The sequence below is a fragment of the Accipiter gentilis genome, chromosome 35 (genome assembly GCF_929443795.1).
Source record: "Accipiter gentilis chromosome 35, bAccGen1.1, whole genome shotgun sequence".
NCBI lineage: Eukaryota > Metazoa > Chordata > Aves > Accipitriformes > Accipitridae > Astur > Astur gentilis.
This window is the reverse complement of record NC_064914.1, coordinates 10,054,000-10,069,287: the sequence shown is the minus strand read 5'-3', so window position 1 is coordinate 10,069,287 and position 15,288 is coordinate 10,054,000. Positions and strand designations below refer to the sequence as shown.

At 69.4% G+C, this 15,288-nt stretch overlaps 2 protein-coding genes across 2 annotated transcripts; one reads left to right on the top strand and one right to left on the bottom strand.

Annotated features, from left to right (window-relative positions):
• Window positions 1–74: 74 nt before the first annotated feature.
• ZNHIT1 (zinc finger HIT-type containing 1) lies at window positions 75–2,403 on the bottom strand. Its single transcript, XM_049792615.1, has 5 exons — window positions 2,314–2,403; window positions 2,027–2,197; window positions 1,631–1,710; window positions 284–453; window positions 75–152 (listed from the first exon to the last, which is right to left on the bottom strand). The coding sequence occupies exons 1-5, from the start codon at window positions 2,333–2,335 to the stop codon at window positions 131–133; spliced, it is 465 nt and encodes a 154-aa protein (XP_049648572.1). The 5' UTR covers window positions 2,336–2,403; the 3' UTR covers window positions 75–130.
• A 762-nt stretch (window positions 2,404–3,165) lies between these two features.
• On the top strand, window positions 3,166–14,639 carry LOC126034626 (multifunctional procollagen lysine hydroxylase and glycosyltransferase LH3-like). The gene is made up of 19 exons (XM_049792554.1): window positions 3,166–3,276; window positions 3,960–4,051; window positions 4,590–4,726; window positions 4,993–5,156; window positions 5,419–5,531; window positions 6,119–6,182; window positions 6,426–6,523; window positions 7,112–7,213; window positions 7,444–7,575; window positions 8,065–8,186; window positions 8,760–8,864; window positions 8,952–9,077; window positions 9,780–9,921; window positions 10,411–10,524; window positions 10,897–10,962; window positions 11,389–11,493; window positions 12,112–12,228; window positions 12,613–12,755; window positions 13,688–14,639. The coding sequence occupies exons 1-19, from the start codon at window positions 3,180–3,182 to the stop codon at window positions 14,634–14,636; spliced, it is 2,988 nt and encodes a 995-aa protein (XP_049648511.1). The 5' UTR covers window positions 3,166–3,179; the 3' UTR covers window positions 14,637–14,639.
• Window positions 14,640–15,288: the final 649 nt, after the last annotated feature.

Genomic DNA, 15,288 nt, shown 5'->3' with positions numbered 1-15,288 from the left:
TGGGTCTCACCCCAGCGGGAGTGAGGGAGAGACCAAGCCCTGACCTCGGCGGGAGAAACGAGGACCAAGACGGGGGCGGTTGACACCTCGGCCCTTTTATTGTCCCCAAAAAGCAACAGCGGCATCCCCGTCACACTGTCCACTTCAAGCACCTGCGGGGAGAGGGGACGGGGTCACGGTGGGGGCTCCCCACGTCCCCGTCACACGTGTTCTGGCGCATCTGCCCCGTGTTTTCCCATGTCCTCGGGGCTGTCCCACCCCCCTGTCCCCGTCCCCCACATACCGGGTGTCCTGGTGGGTGCCGAGGCAGCGGCTGGAGCAGTACCGGGCGCCGCAGGTGACGCAGGTGTACGCCGAAGGGAAACCGCAAACGGCACAAAAATGGCGCTGGGGCAGGCGGGAAGGGCCGGCGCACGCCGAGACGTAGTTGGGACCCTCGGCCGCGCTCAAGTTCTAAAAGGGTTGGGGGGGGGGGGGGGGGGGGGGGGGGGGGAAGGGGGTCAGCTCAGGGTGCTGGCAGCACCCTAAAATCCTCATGACTCTTGGGGGGATCATCCGGCAGCGCTGAGTCACCCGGGAGCACGAAAACACCCCGAAACTGCCCCATAAGGAGCAGCCAGCACCCCAAAACTGCACTTGAGCCTCCTCCGAACAGCCTCAACCCCCCAGGAAATTGTCTCACAGCCCTAAACACCCCCTGGGGTGGCCCAAACACCCCCAGAACCCCCCCAAAAATGCCACAGAAATCACACAGCACCCTAAAACTACACCCAACACTCCTTCGGACAGCCCCAGGACCCCCTCCCTGAAGTTCTCTAATAGCCCTAAACCACCTCTTGGGTGCCCCAGAATCCCCCCAAGAAACCCCACTGAGATCACACAGCACCCCAAAACTCATCCTGGAACCCCCAAATTCCCCTGGGGATCAGCTAGCCGGGCTGAATCTCTCTGAGGGCTCCCCCCAACTACCCCTGGATCCCCCTAAACCCCCCAGAGGGATGATGACACCCCTAAATTAACCCAGAATACCCCAAAACTTTCATAAGAATACTCAAACAACACTGAACCACCCCAAAAGCCCCAACGTTCCCCCAGAACGGCACCTGGGGGGGTTGCTCAGCTACCCAAAACCCCCCTCAGAACCACCCCCCCCCAGACATACCCTTCGCACAGGGCTCTGTTGGCACCCCAAAACCACCCTGGGGACCCCGCACACGCCATATGGCTCCTCTGATAGCCTAAAGCCCTCCCCCATGAGTCTCCCCCCACCCCGGTGACCCCAAAACCACCCCACAAGCCACAGTGACCCCCCCAAGTGAACCCCAACGCCCCAGAGCCCCCCCCAACCCCCAAAAAGCACTGGAGTTCTCTCAAATGTCACCAAACTGCTCCCCCAAGTCTCATCCTTCCCCTGAGCCCCCCCCCCCAAACCCCACCCCTCCCAGACCCCCCCTTAAGTCCTGCCCCCTCCCAGACCCCCTCCTCGAGCCCCCACAAGCCTCAGGGTCCCCCCATACCCCCCCAAGCACCTGCATCACCCCTATAAACCCCTCCAGAATCCCCCCCCCCAAGCCTGCCCCAAGCTCCAGGGCTATCCCCCAGAGACCCCCCCAAGTCCCCCCAGCCCCACCTGCTCCTCCAGCAGTGCCTGGAAATTCTTGCGGAAGCGCAGTTTGAAATGGTCGCCCCGGGTTTTTTTCTTCTTCTTCCCTGCGGTGACACCCCAGTTCCCCCCACCCCAGCTGCAACCAGGGGGCTGGGGCGCCAGCCCCCCACCACGACCCGGAGCCCTCCAAACCCTGACTCCCCCTCCTTCCCCCCTAGAGCCCCCTCCCATCCCCTGGAGCCCCCCAATCTCCCTCCTCTCCTCCTCCAGTTCCCCCAAGCCCACCCCTCATCACCCCGAGCCCCCCAATCCCTGACTCCCCCTCTTCCCCCAAGCCCCCCCCCCCCCTCCCTGGAGTCCCCCCCCAGCCCCCTTCCATCACCCAGAGTCCCCCAGTCCCCGGTTCTCCCCGCCCCTCACCGGTCTCGGCGGTATCGGCGAAGTGTGGGAGGCGTTTCCCGGGCCGGGGCAGCCCGGCCTGCGGATCGTCCCCGAAGTTGTCGTTCTCCAAAGCCTCCAGCTGCCGGTTCAGCCGCCGCTGCCGGGTCGCCCGGTCCAGGACCCGCCGCTGAGCCGCCTCCGGGACCCGCCCTGCCAGCAGGGCCGTCACCGGGGGGAGCTCGGGGGGCGCTCGGGGACCACCCCCCCGTCTCCCTACCGGGTCACCGGGCAGCCCCGCCCGGAGCCGGCCCCGCTCCCGCCGGTACCTGAGACCTTCTTCTCCCCCATCTTGCTCCCGAGAGCCACTTCCGCCCTGGGGGGACGCCACTTCCGCCCTGGGGGGACGCCACTTCCGCCCTGATGATGGACTCCCCCTCGCTGGGCGCCGCCATCTTAAGTGCGGCGCCGCCATCTTGCGTGAGGCAGCGCCCTGATAGCGAGGCGCCGCCATCTTGAGTGAGGGATCTCCAGCTTGAGTGGGGCGCCGCCGTCTTGAGTGAGGCGCCTCCGTACTGAGGGAGGCGCCGCCATTTTGAAGGAGGCGCCGTCATTTTGGCTGAGGCGCCGCCGCCTTGAGTGAGGCGTGGCTACCTTGAGGGAGGCGCCGTCATCTTGAAGGAGGCGCCGCCATCTGGAGTGAGGCACCGTCATTTTGAATGAGGAGTGGCTAGTTTGAGTGAGGCGTGGCTAGTTTGAGTGAGGCGCGGTTAGCTTGAGTGAGGCGCCGCCATCTTGAGTGAGTCTTGGCTATCTCGAGTGAGGCGCCGTCATCTCGACTGAGGCGCCGCCATTTTGAATGAGGAGTGGCTAACGAGTGGCCATCTTGAGCGAGGCGCCGCCATCTTGAGTGAGTGCCGCCCTTCCCGCGCCGCCATTTCGGTTGTGGCGCCCTCAAGCCCCTCCCACCCCTCCCTCCAGACCCCGCCCCCTTCCCCCCGCCCACCCCCTCCCTTCCCCTCCTGGCAACGTGGCAGCCCCTTCCCCTCGCCCCGCCCATCCGCCTCGGATAGGCGGGCGGGAAAGGGAGGCGGGAGGCGATTGGCCGGCGGGCGGCGCGCCGGCCGGGCCCCGCCCCTCGCCCGGGCCCCGCCCCTCGCCCGGGCCCCGCCCCTCGCCGGCCCCGCTGCCCGCCATGGCCCCGCTGCCCGTCCTGCCCGTCCTGCCCGTCCTGCTGCCGGTGCTGGGGCTGCTCCTGCCGCCCGCCGCCCCCCTCCGCCCCCCCGGGCCCGGTAGGAGCTGGGGGCGGGGTCACAGGGGTCAAAGGGCGCCGGGAGGGGCGGGGCTGGGCGAGAGGTCGGGGGTGGAGGAGGGGGGTCGGGGGTCGGGGGTCAGTGGGGTGTCAGAGGTCAGCAGGGAGGGGTCAGGGGGCACCGGGGGGTCAGGGGTTACCTAGGGGGGTATGGTGGGATGCAGGGTCGGTGGGTTGGGAGGGGTCAGGTGTCACCAGGGGTCACGGGGCAGTGTGGGGGGGCTCAGGGTCAGTGGGGTGTCAGAGATCAGCAGGGAGGGGTCAGGGGTCACGGGGGGTCAGGGGTCGCTGGGATGAGGCTCAGGGGTTCACTGGGGGGGGGGATGAAGAGGGTCAGGGGTCAAAGGGGAGGGCTCAGGGGTTGCGGGGGGAATGATGGGGGTCAGGGGTCATGGGGGAATGATGGGGGTCAGGGGTCACCAGGGACCACAGGGAGAGTGAGAGGCATCGGGGTCACAGGGGGGTGTCAGGGGTCACCGGTGTGGGGTCAGAGGTTACAGCCAGAATCAGGGGTCACAGGTGCCAGCAGCTTGGGCCTCACCAGGGGTCAGGGGTCAAGTGGGAGGGCTCGGGGGTCACAGCGGGGTCACCTGGGGGGGTGGGTGTCACCGAGGGACCCAGGCATCAGGGTGTCCCCCCCGCGTCACCCACCCCCCCCCCCAGAGCAGCTGCTGGTGCTGACGGTGGCGACGGAGGCGACGGAGGGGTACGAGCGGTTCCTGCGCTCCGCTCGCCGCTTCAACTACTCCGTCAAGGTGGGGGGGGGCACCGAAAGGGGGGGGGGCACCCACAGGGGGAGGGGGGCACCCACAGGGGGAGAGCGGGCACCCAAAGTGGGAGTGATGGGGACCCAAAGTGGGGGGGGGGGGCACCCAAATGAGGAGAGGGGCTCTCACAGGGGGAGGAGGGGGGGATCCAAAGTAGGGGGGGGGGCACCCAAAAGGGGAGTGGGGCACCCAAAGTGGGAGGGAGGGGCACCCAAAGTGCGGGGGAGGGGACCAAAGGGGGAAGGGGGCACCCACAGGGAGGAGGGGGGCACCCAAAGGCAGAGGAAAGGAGATCCAAAATTTGGGGGGGGGGGGTCCTAGTGACCCCGTGTCCCCTCAGTTTCGCTCCTCACGGTGAGGCTGGGGGATGACACGGCTGTATGTGACCCCCCCCACCCCATGTTCCCCCTTGTCCCCTATCCCCCCGCCCCCCATGTCCCCCCCCCATGTCTATCTCTCCCTGGTCCCCCTTGTCCCCCTCTGTGTCCCCCCCCCCACTTTGTCCCCTGTGTCATCCCCCCCCCAGACACTAGGACTGGGCCAGGCCTGGCGGGGGGGGGACGTGGCCCACACGGTGGGGGGGGGCCAGAAGGTTCGATGGCTGAAAAGCGCCATGGCCCCCCTGCGGGAACGGCAGGACCTGGTGGTCCTCTTCGTGGACAGGTGGGGACACGGGGGGGGGACATTGGGGGACACGGGGGGGAGTCATGGCGGGGGGGGGGCCTGGGGAGGATGGGGGGGGCGTGGGGGTGTGAGGGGTAGGGGATAGGGGGGACATGGGGGGGCGTGGGGATGGGGGGGGTCAGGGGGATGTGGGGGGGGGGGCACAGGGCTTAGGGGCATCAGGCATTGGAAATGGGGACATGGGGGGGGGGGACGTGGGGTGGGTGGTATTAATATATATGTTTGTGTGTCCGTCCGTCCCCCAGCTACGACGTGGTGTTTGCGGGGGGGCCCCGGGAGCTGCTGACCAAGTTTTGGGGTGCTGGGGCGCGGGTGCTCTTCTCGGCCGAAGCGTTTTGTTGGCCCCAGGAGGGGCTGGCCCCTGCCTACCCCCCCGCCCCGGGGGGCAAACCCTACCTCAACTCGGGGGGTACGTGGAGTGGGGGGGGAATTTTGGGGTGCTCGGGGGGGGGAAGAAGGTTTTGGGGTCGCTGGGGGTGGTTTAGGGGTGTTTTTGGGGGGGAGAGGGGCTGGCTTGGGGGACCCCTGGGGGGGGGTGTCAGTGTTGGGGTACCCTTGGGGAGGTGGCATTCAGGGTGCTGCTGGTGGGGGGGGGGGTTCTGTGCCATTTTGGGGTCACCCTGCAGATGGGGGGGTGCTATTTTGGGACCTCATCCCTCCCCCCTCCCCAGGATTCATGGGCTTCGCCCCGGCCGTCTGGCGCCTGGTGGAGCGTTGGCGCTTCCGCGACGATGACGACGACCAGCTCTTCTACACCCGCCTCTACCTCGACCCTGGGCTGCGGGTGAGACCCCCAGAACCCCCCCGTGACGCCCCCAATCCCCTCTGAGCCCCCCCCCCCCACATCCCCCTGAGCCCCCCAGGGCTCTCCAAATCACCCTGAGCCCTCTGGGACCCCCCCAAACCTTCCCTGAGCCCCCTCCAACACTCTGAGCCACTCCATATCCCTCTGAGCCCCCCCAGGACCCCCTCAAACCTTTCCTGAGCCCCCCACAACTCCTTGAGCCCCCCCAGGACCCCTCCAAACCTTCCCTGAGACCCCCCCCAGCCCTCTGGGACCCAAACTTCTAGGGCCCCCCAGGGATCCCCTTCAACCCCTCCTATGACCCCCTGGGACCACCCTGCCCCCCCCACCCCCCCCACCCTTCCAGGGACCCCCAATAATCCTCTTGCCCCCCCCCCCCAATCTCCCAGGGATGCCCAAAGATCCTCTTGCCCCCACTATTCAGCTCCCACCAGAGACCTCGTGACACAACACTGAGCCCCCCCCTCCAGCCCCCCCAACCTTCCAGCCCCCCTGGACTCCTTGGGACCCCCTAGGGCCCCCCCTGAACCCCTCGTGTCCCCCCCCCTCTTCTATCCCCCCGCCAGGAGGAGCTGGGGCTGGCACTGGACCATTACTCCCGGGTCTTCCAGAACCTCAATGGGGCCATTGGTGAGAAGGGGGGGGGGGGCGGATTTTGGGGGGGCACAGATTTGGGCGGCACAGGTTTGCGGGGGTACATGGGGTGCACATGGGGCGGGGGACACCTGGGTGTTTCCAAGTGGTCCTGGGCCATCAGGTGATGGGGGGGGGGGTGTTATTGTGTGTGTGTGTGTGTTGGGGACCAGGGCATGATTTGGGGGTACGGGGGGGGGCTCCCCAGACCCCCCCTTTGACCCCCAGACCCCCCCACAGACGAGGTGGTCCTCAAGTTCGAGCCCGGACGCGTGCGGGCGCGAAACGTGGCGTATGACACCCTGCCCGTGGTGATCCACGGGAACGGCCCCACCAAGGTACAGGGGTCCCCCCAAATCCCCCCAGGACCCCCCCCAACACCCCTGGGGGTCTCCGAAACTCCTGGGACCCCAAACACCCCCCTGACACCCCTGGGGCTCCCCCCAAAACCCCCAGCAGCCCCCTAGGACCCTCTGGCACCTTGCTGAGAGCGGTAAAGGGTACAGGGTCACCCAGGAGGTTTTGGGGGGGGTCCCCCGGGGGTTTAGGGGGTACCCCAGCATCCCCCTTGTGCTCTGGGCTATCGGGGTGTCCTGGGGGGGGATTTGGGGTGCACCGGAGGGTTACTGGGGGATGTGGGGTGCACTGGGGTTCCCCAGGGGAGTTGTGGGGTCCCTGGGGGAATGTGGGGTGCACTGGGGGGGGTCTCCAGGGGAGTTTTGGGGTCCCCAGAGAGATGTGGGGTGCACTGGGGAGTTGTGGGGTTGAGCCCCCCCCCCCCTTGGGTACCCAGTGCTTTTCTAGAGCCTTGAGGGTGCCTGGGTGGGTGCAGGGCAGCCCAGCCCCCCCCCCCCCAAAACAGGGCGGGGGGAGTATCCCTGAGTAAGGAGAAGGGGGGTCCCCCAATTTTTCATACCCCCCCCCAGTTGCAGCTGAATTATTTGGGTAACTACATCCCCTCCGGCTGGAGCTACGAGGGCGGCTGCGGGGACTGCGACCTCGACCTGCGGCCCCTCGAGGGGGTCCCGGTATGGGGGGGCCCTTGGGGGGGTCAGGGGGTTCTGGGAGGGTCAGGGAGGTCCTGGGGACTGTGACCTGCAGCCCCTCGATGGGGGTCCTGCGAGTCCCGAGGGGCTGGGGAGGGTGCTGGAGGGTTATGGGGTGTCCCCCCTCCTTCCCCTGAGTGCTGGGGGTTTGTGGGGTGCCCCCCGAGGCCGTGGGGTGCCCCATGCCGCTTCCCCCCCTCCCCCCCCCCCAGGACGAGGAGCTGCCGTGGGTGCTGGTGGGGGTCTTCGTGGAGCAGCCCACCCCGTTCCTGCCCCAGTTCCTCCAGCGGCTCCTGCACTGGCGCTACCCCCCCTCCCGCCTGCGCCTCTTCCTGCACAACCGCGTGAGTAGAGGGCGCCCACCTGGGACCCCCAAACCTCCCCCGGCACCCCCAAACCTTCAGGGACATCCACCCCCCGCCCCAGGGTGCCTCAATCCCCAATAGGGTCCCCATCCCCCTCCCAGGGTGCCCCCCCCCAATACCCCCTGCCATCACCACATCACGGCGTCCCACTGTCCTCCCCCACCCAGGGTGATCCCTCACCCTTGTCCCCAGTGCCTGGGGGTGCCCCCCTGAGACCCTCAGGGTCCCCTGAGACCCCTGGGTGCCCTGAGACCCCCCTGGGTGCCCCCAGCCCCCCCAAGGTGACCCGCAGGGTGCCCCATGACCCCCCAAGTGCCCCTGCCCTGGGTTCCCCCTACCCCCTGGGTGCCCCAAGACCCCCAGGGTTACCCAAGACCCCCCTGGGTGCCCTGAGACCCCCCCCCAGGGTGCCCTGAGACCCTTCCGGGTGCCCTTGCTATGGGTGCGTGTCCCCCCCCCCCCAACCAGGAGGTTCACCACGAGCCCCACATCGCGGCCGTTTGGCCTCGGCTGCGCCGGCGTTTCGCCTCCGCCAGACTCGTGGGGCCCGAGGAGGCGCTGGAGCCGGGGGCGGCGCGGGACATGGGCATGTACGGGGGGGGGACACGGGGACGGAGGGGGATGGGGGACATGGGGACATGGGGATGGACGGGGGGGCGTGGCGAGGGACGTGGGGGGACATGGGGAGGGATGGGGGGGACGTGGGGGGGCATGGGGATGGATGGGGGGGACGTGGGGGGGCATGGGGATGGATGGGGGGACATGGGCATGGCCAGGGGGGCCGTGGCGAGGGACGTGGGGGGACATGGGGATGGATGGGGGGGACGTGGGCATGGACGGGGGGGGCATGGGGGGGGACAGGGGGACATGGGCACGGATTCGGGGGGGGACATGGAGAGGGACATGGGCATGCATGGGGGGATGGGGGGGACAGAGGGACGTGGGCATGGATGGGGGGACACGGGGTTGGGGGGGACACGGTGGGGGGACATGGGGTTGGGGGGACATGGGCACGTATGGGGGGGACACGGGGGGAGGACACGGGCACGGCTGGGAGCGTGGGGTGGGGGGGGACACGACGTGGGGGTGACGCGAGCAGGTACGGGGGGGCTGCAGCACGGCGGCGGGGGTGTCCGCGGTGACGCGGGGTGGGGGTGCGGCAGGGCGCTGTGCCGCCGGGACCCCCAGTGCCAGCACTACCTGAGCCTGGACGGGGACGTGGCCCTCACCCACCCGGGAGCCCTGCGCGCCCTCCTGCGCCAGAACCGGTGGGTGCCCCCCTCCTCCTCCTCCCCCCCCCCCCATGACCCCCCCGTGACCCCTAACCCCCTCTCTGTGTCCCTGTGCCCCCCCAGGCGGGTGCTGGCCCCGCTGCTCTCCCGCCCGGGCCAGCTCTGGTCCAATTTTTGGGGTGCCCTCAGCCCCGAGGGTTTCTACGCCCGGGCCCAGGACTACGTCGACATCGTCCAGGGCAAGCGCAGGTGGGTGACCGCCCTGCCCCGCCCCCTCCTTGCCCCGCCCACCGAGCCGCACCCCGCCCCACCCACCCGGGAATCCGCACCCACCCAGGAGCCCCAGCCCTGGCTTGAGGAGGAATGCCCCGCCCCCGGGAGCCACACCCCCCCGCCAAGGGCTAGCCCCATGATAGGTCCACTCCAGAAGCCCCGCCCCTGGGAGCTACGCCCCCTGGGAGTCCTACCCCTGGAAGCCACGCCCCCTATCAGCCACGCCCCTGTCCCCATGATAGCCCTGTCCACCATAGCCCCACCCCCTGGGAGTTATACTCCTGGGAGCCACGCCCCCCCAGAGCCACGCCTCCTATGAGCCACACCCCCTTTGAGCCCAGTCCCTGTGACAGCCCTGTCCCACTGTAGCCACGCCCCCCGGGAGCCACGCCCCCTGGCGGCACCTCTCAAGTGGGAGGGACTGTGCCCCCCCCTCCTGGGAAGGGAGGGGGCGTGTCTGTGCTGGCCCCGCCCCCAGCAGCAAAAGTGGGCGGGGTGGGTTAATCAGGGGCGTGTCCCGAACCGGCCCCGCCCCCCAGCAATGGTGGTGGGTGTGTCTGGGGGGGCGGCCCCACCCCTGGCAGCGAGGCGGGTTAATGGAGGGGTGTGGTCATGGGCACCGGGCGTGGTGGGTGTGTCCCCCTGGCCCCGCCCTGACGCCGAGGGGGGCGGGGCCAGGGGGGTGTGGAACGTGCCCTACCTGAGCCACGCCTACCTGGTGGGGGGGGCGGCGCTGCGGGGGCCGCTGGGGGAGGGGCCAGTCTTCTCCCGCCCGGACACCGACCCCGACATGGCCTTCTGCCGCCACGCCCGCGAGAGGGTACGCCCCCCCCGACACCCCCAACCCCCCATTCCCCCCCCAGGACTCCCACAGCCCCTCCCCCAACCCCCCTGAACCCCCACATCCCCCCCCCGACACCCCCACTGTCCCCCCAGGACCCCTCCACCCCCCCCAAACCCCACAGCCCCCCCTGACACCCCCCATACCCCCCCATCCCCCCTCCCAACATTCCCACAGCCCCCCCCCCCGGGACCCCTTCACCCTCCCCAAACCCCACATCGCCCCCCCCAGGACCTCCCCACCCCTCCCAGACCCCAATTCCCTCCCTGAACCCCCACATCCCCCCCACCACGACCCCCCCCACTCCCCCTCTGACCCCCCCCCAGCACCCCAACACCTGCCTTACCCCCCCCATCATCAAGGGAGGATCCTGGGGGGGGGTGTCCCTTTTGGGGGGGGGGTTCCCCATTATTGGGGGGGTCCTTTTTGGGGGGGGTGTCCCCATTAAAGGTCCCATCTCCCCCCCAGGGTCTGTTCCTGCACGTCACCAACCGGGAGGAGTTCGGGCACTTACTGGTGACCAGCACCTACAACAGCACCCGCCGGCACCCCGACCTGCTCCAGCTGCCCCACAACCCCCGGGTCAGCACCAGTAACACCAGTACCCACCAGTAACTACCCAGTAACAGCCCCCCAGGACTCCCCTGGGCACCTGCGCCGCCTCCCAGTGCCCCCCAGTAACACCAGTGCCCCCCCAACCCTTCCCCTGCACCCTGATCTCTGGCAGCTGCCCCACAACCCCCGGGTCAGCACCAGTAACACCAGTACCCACCAGTAACTACCCAGTAACAGCCCCCCAGGACTCCCCTGGGCACCTGCGCCGCCTCCCAGTGCCCCCCAGTAACACCATTCCCCCCCACTTCCCCTGCACCCCAGCCTCTGGCAGCTCCCCCACAACCCCTGGCTGAGCACCAGTACCTCCCAGTACCTCCAGTAACCCCAGTCTCCCTGCAGGACTGGGAGGAGAAATACCTCCATGAGAACTACAGCCGCATCTTTGAGGAGAACCTCTACGAGGAGGTACTGGGGACCCCCAGGGGCACCCCCAGCCCCCCCACAGCCCCTGGGGACCCCCGGGGACCCCCCCAGACCCATAAATGGGCCTTGGGGACCCCCCCAGACCCAGGGATGGGCCTTGGGGACATCTTGGGGACCCCCCCAGACCCCTGGATGGATCTTGGGGACCCCCCCAGACCCAGGGATGGGCCTTGGGGACATCTTGGGGACCCCCCCAGACCCCTGGATGGATCTTGGGGACCCCCCCAGACCCAGGGATGGGCCTTGGGGACATCTTGGGGACCCCCCCCAGTCCCTCCAGTCTCAGGGAAGGCACCCCAAGACCATGTTACCCTGGGTGGGGGTTTTGGGGTCCCCCAGAAGTTTTGGGGTCCCCCCTCCCCTGTTGTCCCCCCCCGTGTCCCCATTGTCCCCCGTTCCCCCCCCCAGCCGTGCCCCGACGTCTACCAGTTCCCGCTGTTCTCGGAGCGGTTGTGCCAGGAGCTGCTGGAAGAAGCCGAGAGCTACGGGGGCTGGAGCCGGGACCACCACGAGGTGGGGGGTGGTGGCCCCAGAGGGGGGGTTGGTGGCCTTTGGGTGGACATGGTGGCCCCAGAATGGGGGGGGGGTGGTCTCAGGGTGGAGGTTGGTGGCCCCAGGGTAGGGGTTGGTGGCCCCAGGATGAGGGTTGGTGGCCTCAGGTTGGAGATGGTGGCCCCAGAATAGGGGTTGGTTGCCCCAAGGTGGGGGTTGGTGGCCCCAGGGTAGGGGTTGGTGGCCCAAAGGTGGGGGGGTTGGTGGTCTCAGGGTGGAGGTTGGTGGCCCCAGGGTAGGGGTTGGTGGCCCAAAGGTGGGGGTTGGTGGTCTCAGGGTGGAGGTTAGTGGCCCCAGGGTAGGGGTTGGTGGCCCCAGGATGAGGGTTGGGGTTGGTGGCCCCAGGATGAGGGTTGGTGGCCTCAGGGTGGAGATGGTGGCCCCAGAATGGGGGTTGGTTGGTGGCCCCAAGGTGGGGGTTGGTGGTCTCAGGGTGGAGGTTGGTGGCCCCAGCGTAGGGGTTGGTGGCCCCAAGGGGGTGTGTGTGGCCTGAAGGTGGAGATAGTGCCCCCAGAACGGGGGGTGGTGGCCCTATATAGGGGCTGGTGGCCCCCGGTGACGGGAGTGTTTGGGTGGCAGGCGGGCGCGGAGTCGGTGGCCCTGGGCCCGCTGGGGCTGGAGCCGGCCTGGCTGGGGGCCCTGCGCCGGTTCTTGCCCCCCGTCGCCCGACAGCTCTACCCCGGCTACCACCCCAAGGTGGGCGGGGCCGGGGGCGGGGCCGGGGGAGGGGCTGGGGGAAGGGGTGGCTTGGGGAAATGGGGTGGGGCGGGGCTTAACAGGCGGGGCTCTGCGAGGGGGTGGGGTCGAGGGAAGCGGAGCTTTGGGGAGGGGCGGGGCTTGAGGGTAAGGGGTGTGGCCACAGCGGCCGGGCGCGGTTATGGGGAGGGGCGGGGCTCTGGACAGGGTGTAAAGGAGGGGCCGGGGGGGTGGGGCTTTGAGGAAGGGGCGGGGTCACGGGAAGGGGTGGGGCTTCGGCCGTGGGTGTGGTCATGTGGCGCAGGGGAAAGGGGCGGTGCCTGTGCGGCGGGTGGGGCCGAGAGGGCGTGTCCGTCCGAGCCCCGCCCCTCGTGCCACGCGCAGGGCCGGGCGGTGCTGAGCGCCGTGGTGCGGTACCGCCCCGCCCCCACCCCCCCGCCCCCCCCGGCCCGGGCCCCCCCCACGGCCACCGTCACCCTCAGCCTGGCCCTCAGCACCCCCCAGGTACTGGGCGCGGGGCGCTGGGAGCACTGGGAGGGAACTGGGCGGGGAACTGGGGGCACTGGGAGGGAACTGGGCGGGGAGCTGGGGGAACTGGGAGGGAACTGGGAGGGAACTGGGGGTACTGGGAGGGAACTGGGCGGGGAACTGGGGGAACTGGGGGGAATTGGGTGGGGAACTGGGGGCACTGGGAGGGAATTGGGCGGGGAGCTGGGGGTACTGGGAGGGAACTGGGAGGGAACTGGGGCAACTGGGCAGGGAACTGGGGGCACTGGGAGGGAATTGGGGCAATTGGGTGGGGAACTGGGGGCACTGGGAAGGAACTGGGGGGAATTGGGTGGGGACCTGGGGGTACTGGGGGTACTGGGAAGGAACTGGGGGAATTGGGCGGGGAACTGGGGGTACTGGGAGGGAACTGGGCGGGGAACTGGGGGAACTGGGGGCACTGGGAGGGAATTGGGGCAATTGGGCAGGGAACTGGGGGGAATTGGGTGGGGAACTGGGGGTACTGGGAGGGAACTGGGCGGGGAACTGGGGGGAATTGGGCAGGGAACTGGGGGTACTGGGATGGAATTGGGGGTACTGGGATGGAACTGGGGGTACTGGGAAGGAACTGGGGGAATTGGGTGGGGAACTGGGGGTACTGGGAGGGAATTGGGGCAATTGGGTGGGGAACTGGGGGTACTGGGAAGGAACTGGGGGGAATTGGGTGGGGACCTGGAGGTACTGGGGGTACTGGGAAGGAACTGGGGAAATTGGGCGGGGAACTGGGGGTACTGGGATGGAATTGGGGGTACTGGGAGGGAACTGGGGGAACTGGGCGGGGACCTGGGGGTACTGGGAGGGAACTGGGCGGGGAACTGGGGGCACTGGGCGGGACCTGGGGGGCACCGGGAGGGCGCTGGGGGGGCTCCCGGTCCCCCCCCGGAGCCGTCCCAGGGCGCTGACGCTGTCGCAGGGGGGGGGGCTGGCGCTTCCCCCGCTACGGGTGCGGGGTGCCGGCCCCCCCCCCCGGCTGGGCCCTCCTGCACCCCGGGCGCCTCACCCACCACCCCCAGGTGCTGCCCCCCCCCCGCCGGCGGCACCCGCTACGCCCTCCTCACCCTGCTCGACCCCTGACGGACCCCCCGGCACCCCTGGGTGCTGCCCCCCCCCGGCACCCAGCGCCCCTGCTCGACCCCGGGGGGTCCTCGGGGACGTCGGGGACCCCCGAGACCTCAGAGACCCCCCGGGACAGCGGGAACCCCCGAGACATCGGGGACTTTGGGGACCCCCGGCACCCCTGGGTGCTGCCCCCCCCCCGGCACCCAGCGCCCCTGCTCGACCCCGGGGGGGCCGCGGGGACGTCGGGGACCCCCGAGACCTCAGAGACCCCCCGGGACAGCGGGGACCCCCGGGACAGCGGGGACTTTGGGGACCCCCCGGCACCCAGCACCCCTGCTCGACCCCGGAGGGTCCTCGGGGACCCCCGGGATATCGGGGACCCCCGAGACCTCAGAGACCCCCCAGGACATCGGGGACCCCCGGCACGTCAGAGACCCCCCCCAGGACATCGGGAACCCCCGAGACATCGGGGACTTTGGGGACCCCCAGCACCCCTGGGTGCTGCCCCCCCCCGGCACCCAGCGCCCCTGCTCGACCCCGGGGGGACCTCGGGGACGTCGGGGACCCCCGAGACCTCAGAGACCCCCCAGGACAGCGGGGACTCCCGAGACATCGGGGACTTTGGGGACCCCCAGCACCCCTGGGTGCTGCCCCCCCCCCCACCGGCTACACTCCGCTCGACCCCGAGGGACGTCGGGGACACCGGGACCCCCCCCAAGACCTCGGGGACCCCCAGGACTTTGGGGGACCCCCCCCCCCCCCGTCCTCCCTGCAGGACCTTGGGGACATGGATGACGTCATGAGGACAAGAGGGGGGGATCGGGGGTGGGGGGAGGGGCGATTGGGAACTGGGACACCCCCCCTCCCCCACGGGCATTAAAGTATTGGGGTTGCCGCCCCCCCCCCCCCAAAGCCGAGCGTGGTGACGTCATTTCTCGACCCTCCCCACTCCTCTGACGTCACTTCGGCGGTGGGCAGGAGCACACACCACCGTACAACCTGATTGGTGGATTCTGTTTACGTCACGCCGCCCCCCCCCCCCCGGGCGTGTCCAGCCCCATTTTGGGGCTACCCCCCCCCCCCCCCAAAATCTGCCTCCCCACTTCTAGGCTGAAATCGCCCCATTTTGGGGCTCGCCATTTTTGGGGGGTGCCCCCCCCATTTTTGGGGACCCCCCACCCCCGTTTCAGACTCCCCCACTTTTGGGGATCACCCCCCCCCTTCCTAAGGACTCCCCGCCCCCAAATTTCGAGGTCCCCCATTTCTGGGGAACCCCCATTTTTGGGTTCCCCCCATGGTGGGGACCCCCATTTCCCCCCCACTTTTAGGGCTCCCCCCCCAAATTTCAAAGTCCCCCATTCCTGGGGACCCCCCCTTTTTCAGGGGACCCCCCCCCTATTTTGACAACCCCCATTTTTGGGGACCCCAAAAACCAGTCCCCCATTCTTTGTGGGG

What these genes read in the sequence shown, in the direction of transcription:
- ZNHIT1 (XM_049792615.1), bottom strand. Translation starts at nt 2,335, where the DNA reads ATGGGGGAGAAGAAGGTCTCAG. An exon ending in GGGGGAGAAGAAGGTCTCAG is followed by an intron (nt 2,198 to 2,313) that starts GTACCGGCGGGA and finishes CCCTGCTGGCAG; the next exon opens with GGCGGGTCCCGGAGGCGGCT. An exon ending in AGGCACTGCTGGAGGAGCAG is followed by an intron (nt 454 to 1,630) that starts GTGGGGCTGGGG and finishes CAACCCTTTTAG; the next exon opens with AACTTGAGCGCGGCCGAGGG.
- LOC126034626 (XM_049792554.1), top strand. Translation starts at nt 3,180, where the DNA reads ATGGCCCCGCTGCCCGTCCTGCCCGTCCTGCCCGTCCTGCTGCCGGTG. An exon ending in ACGGGAACGGCCCCACCAAG is followed by an intron (nt 6,524 to 7,111) that starts GTACAGGGGTCC and finishes ACCCCCCCCCAG; the next exon opens with TTGCAGCTGAATTATTTGGG. An exon ending in ACCCCGGCTACCACCCCAAG is followed by an intron (nt 12,229 to 12,612) that starts GTGGGCGGGGCC and finishes TGCCACGCGCAG; the next exon opens with GGCCGGGCGGTGCTGAGCGC.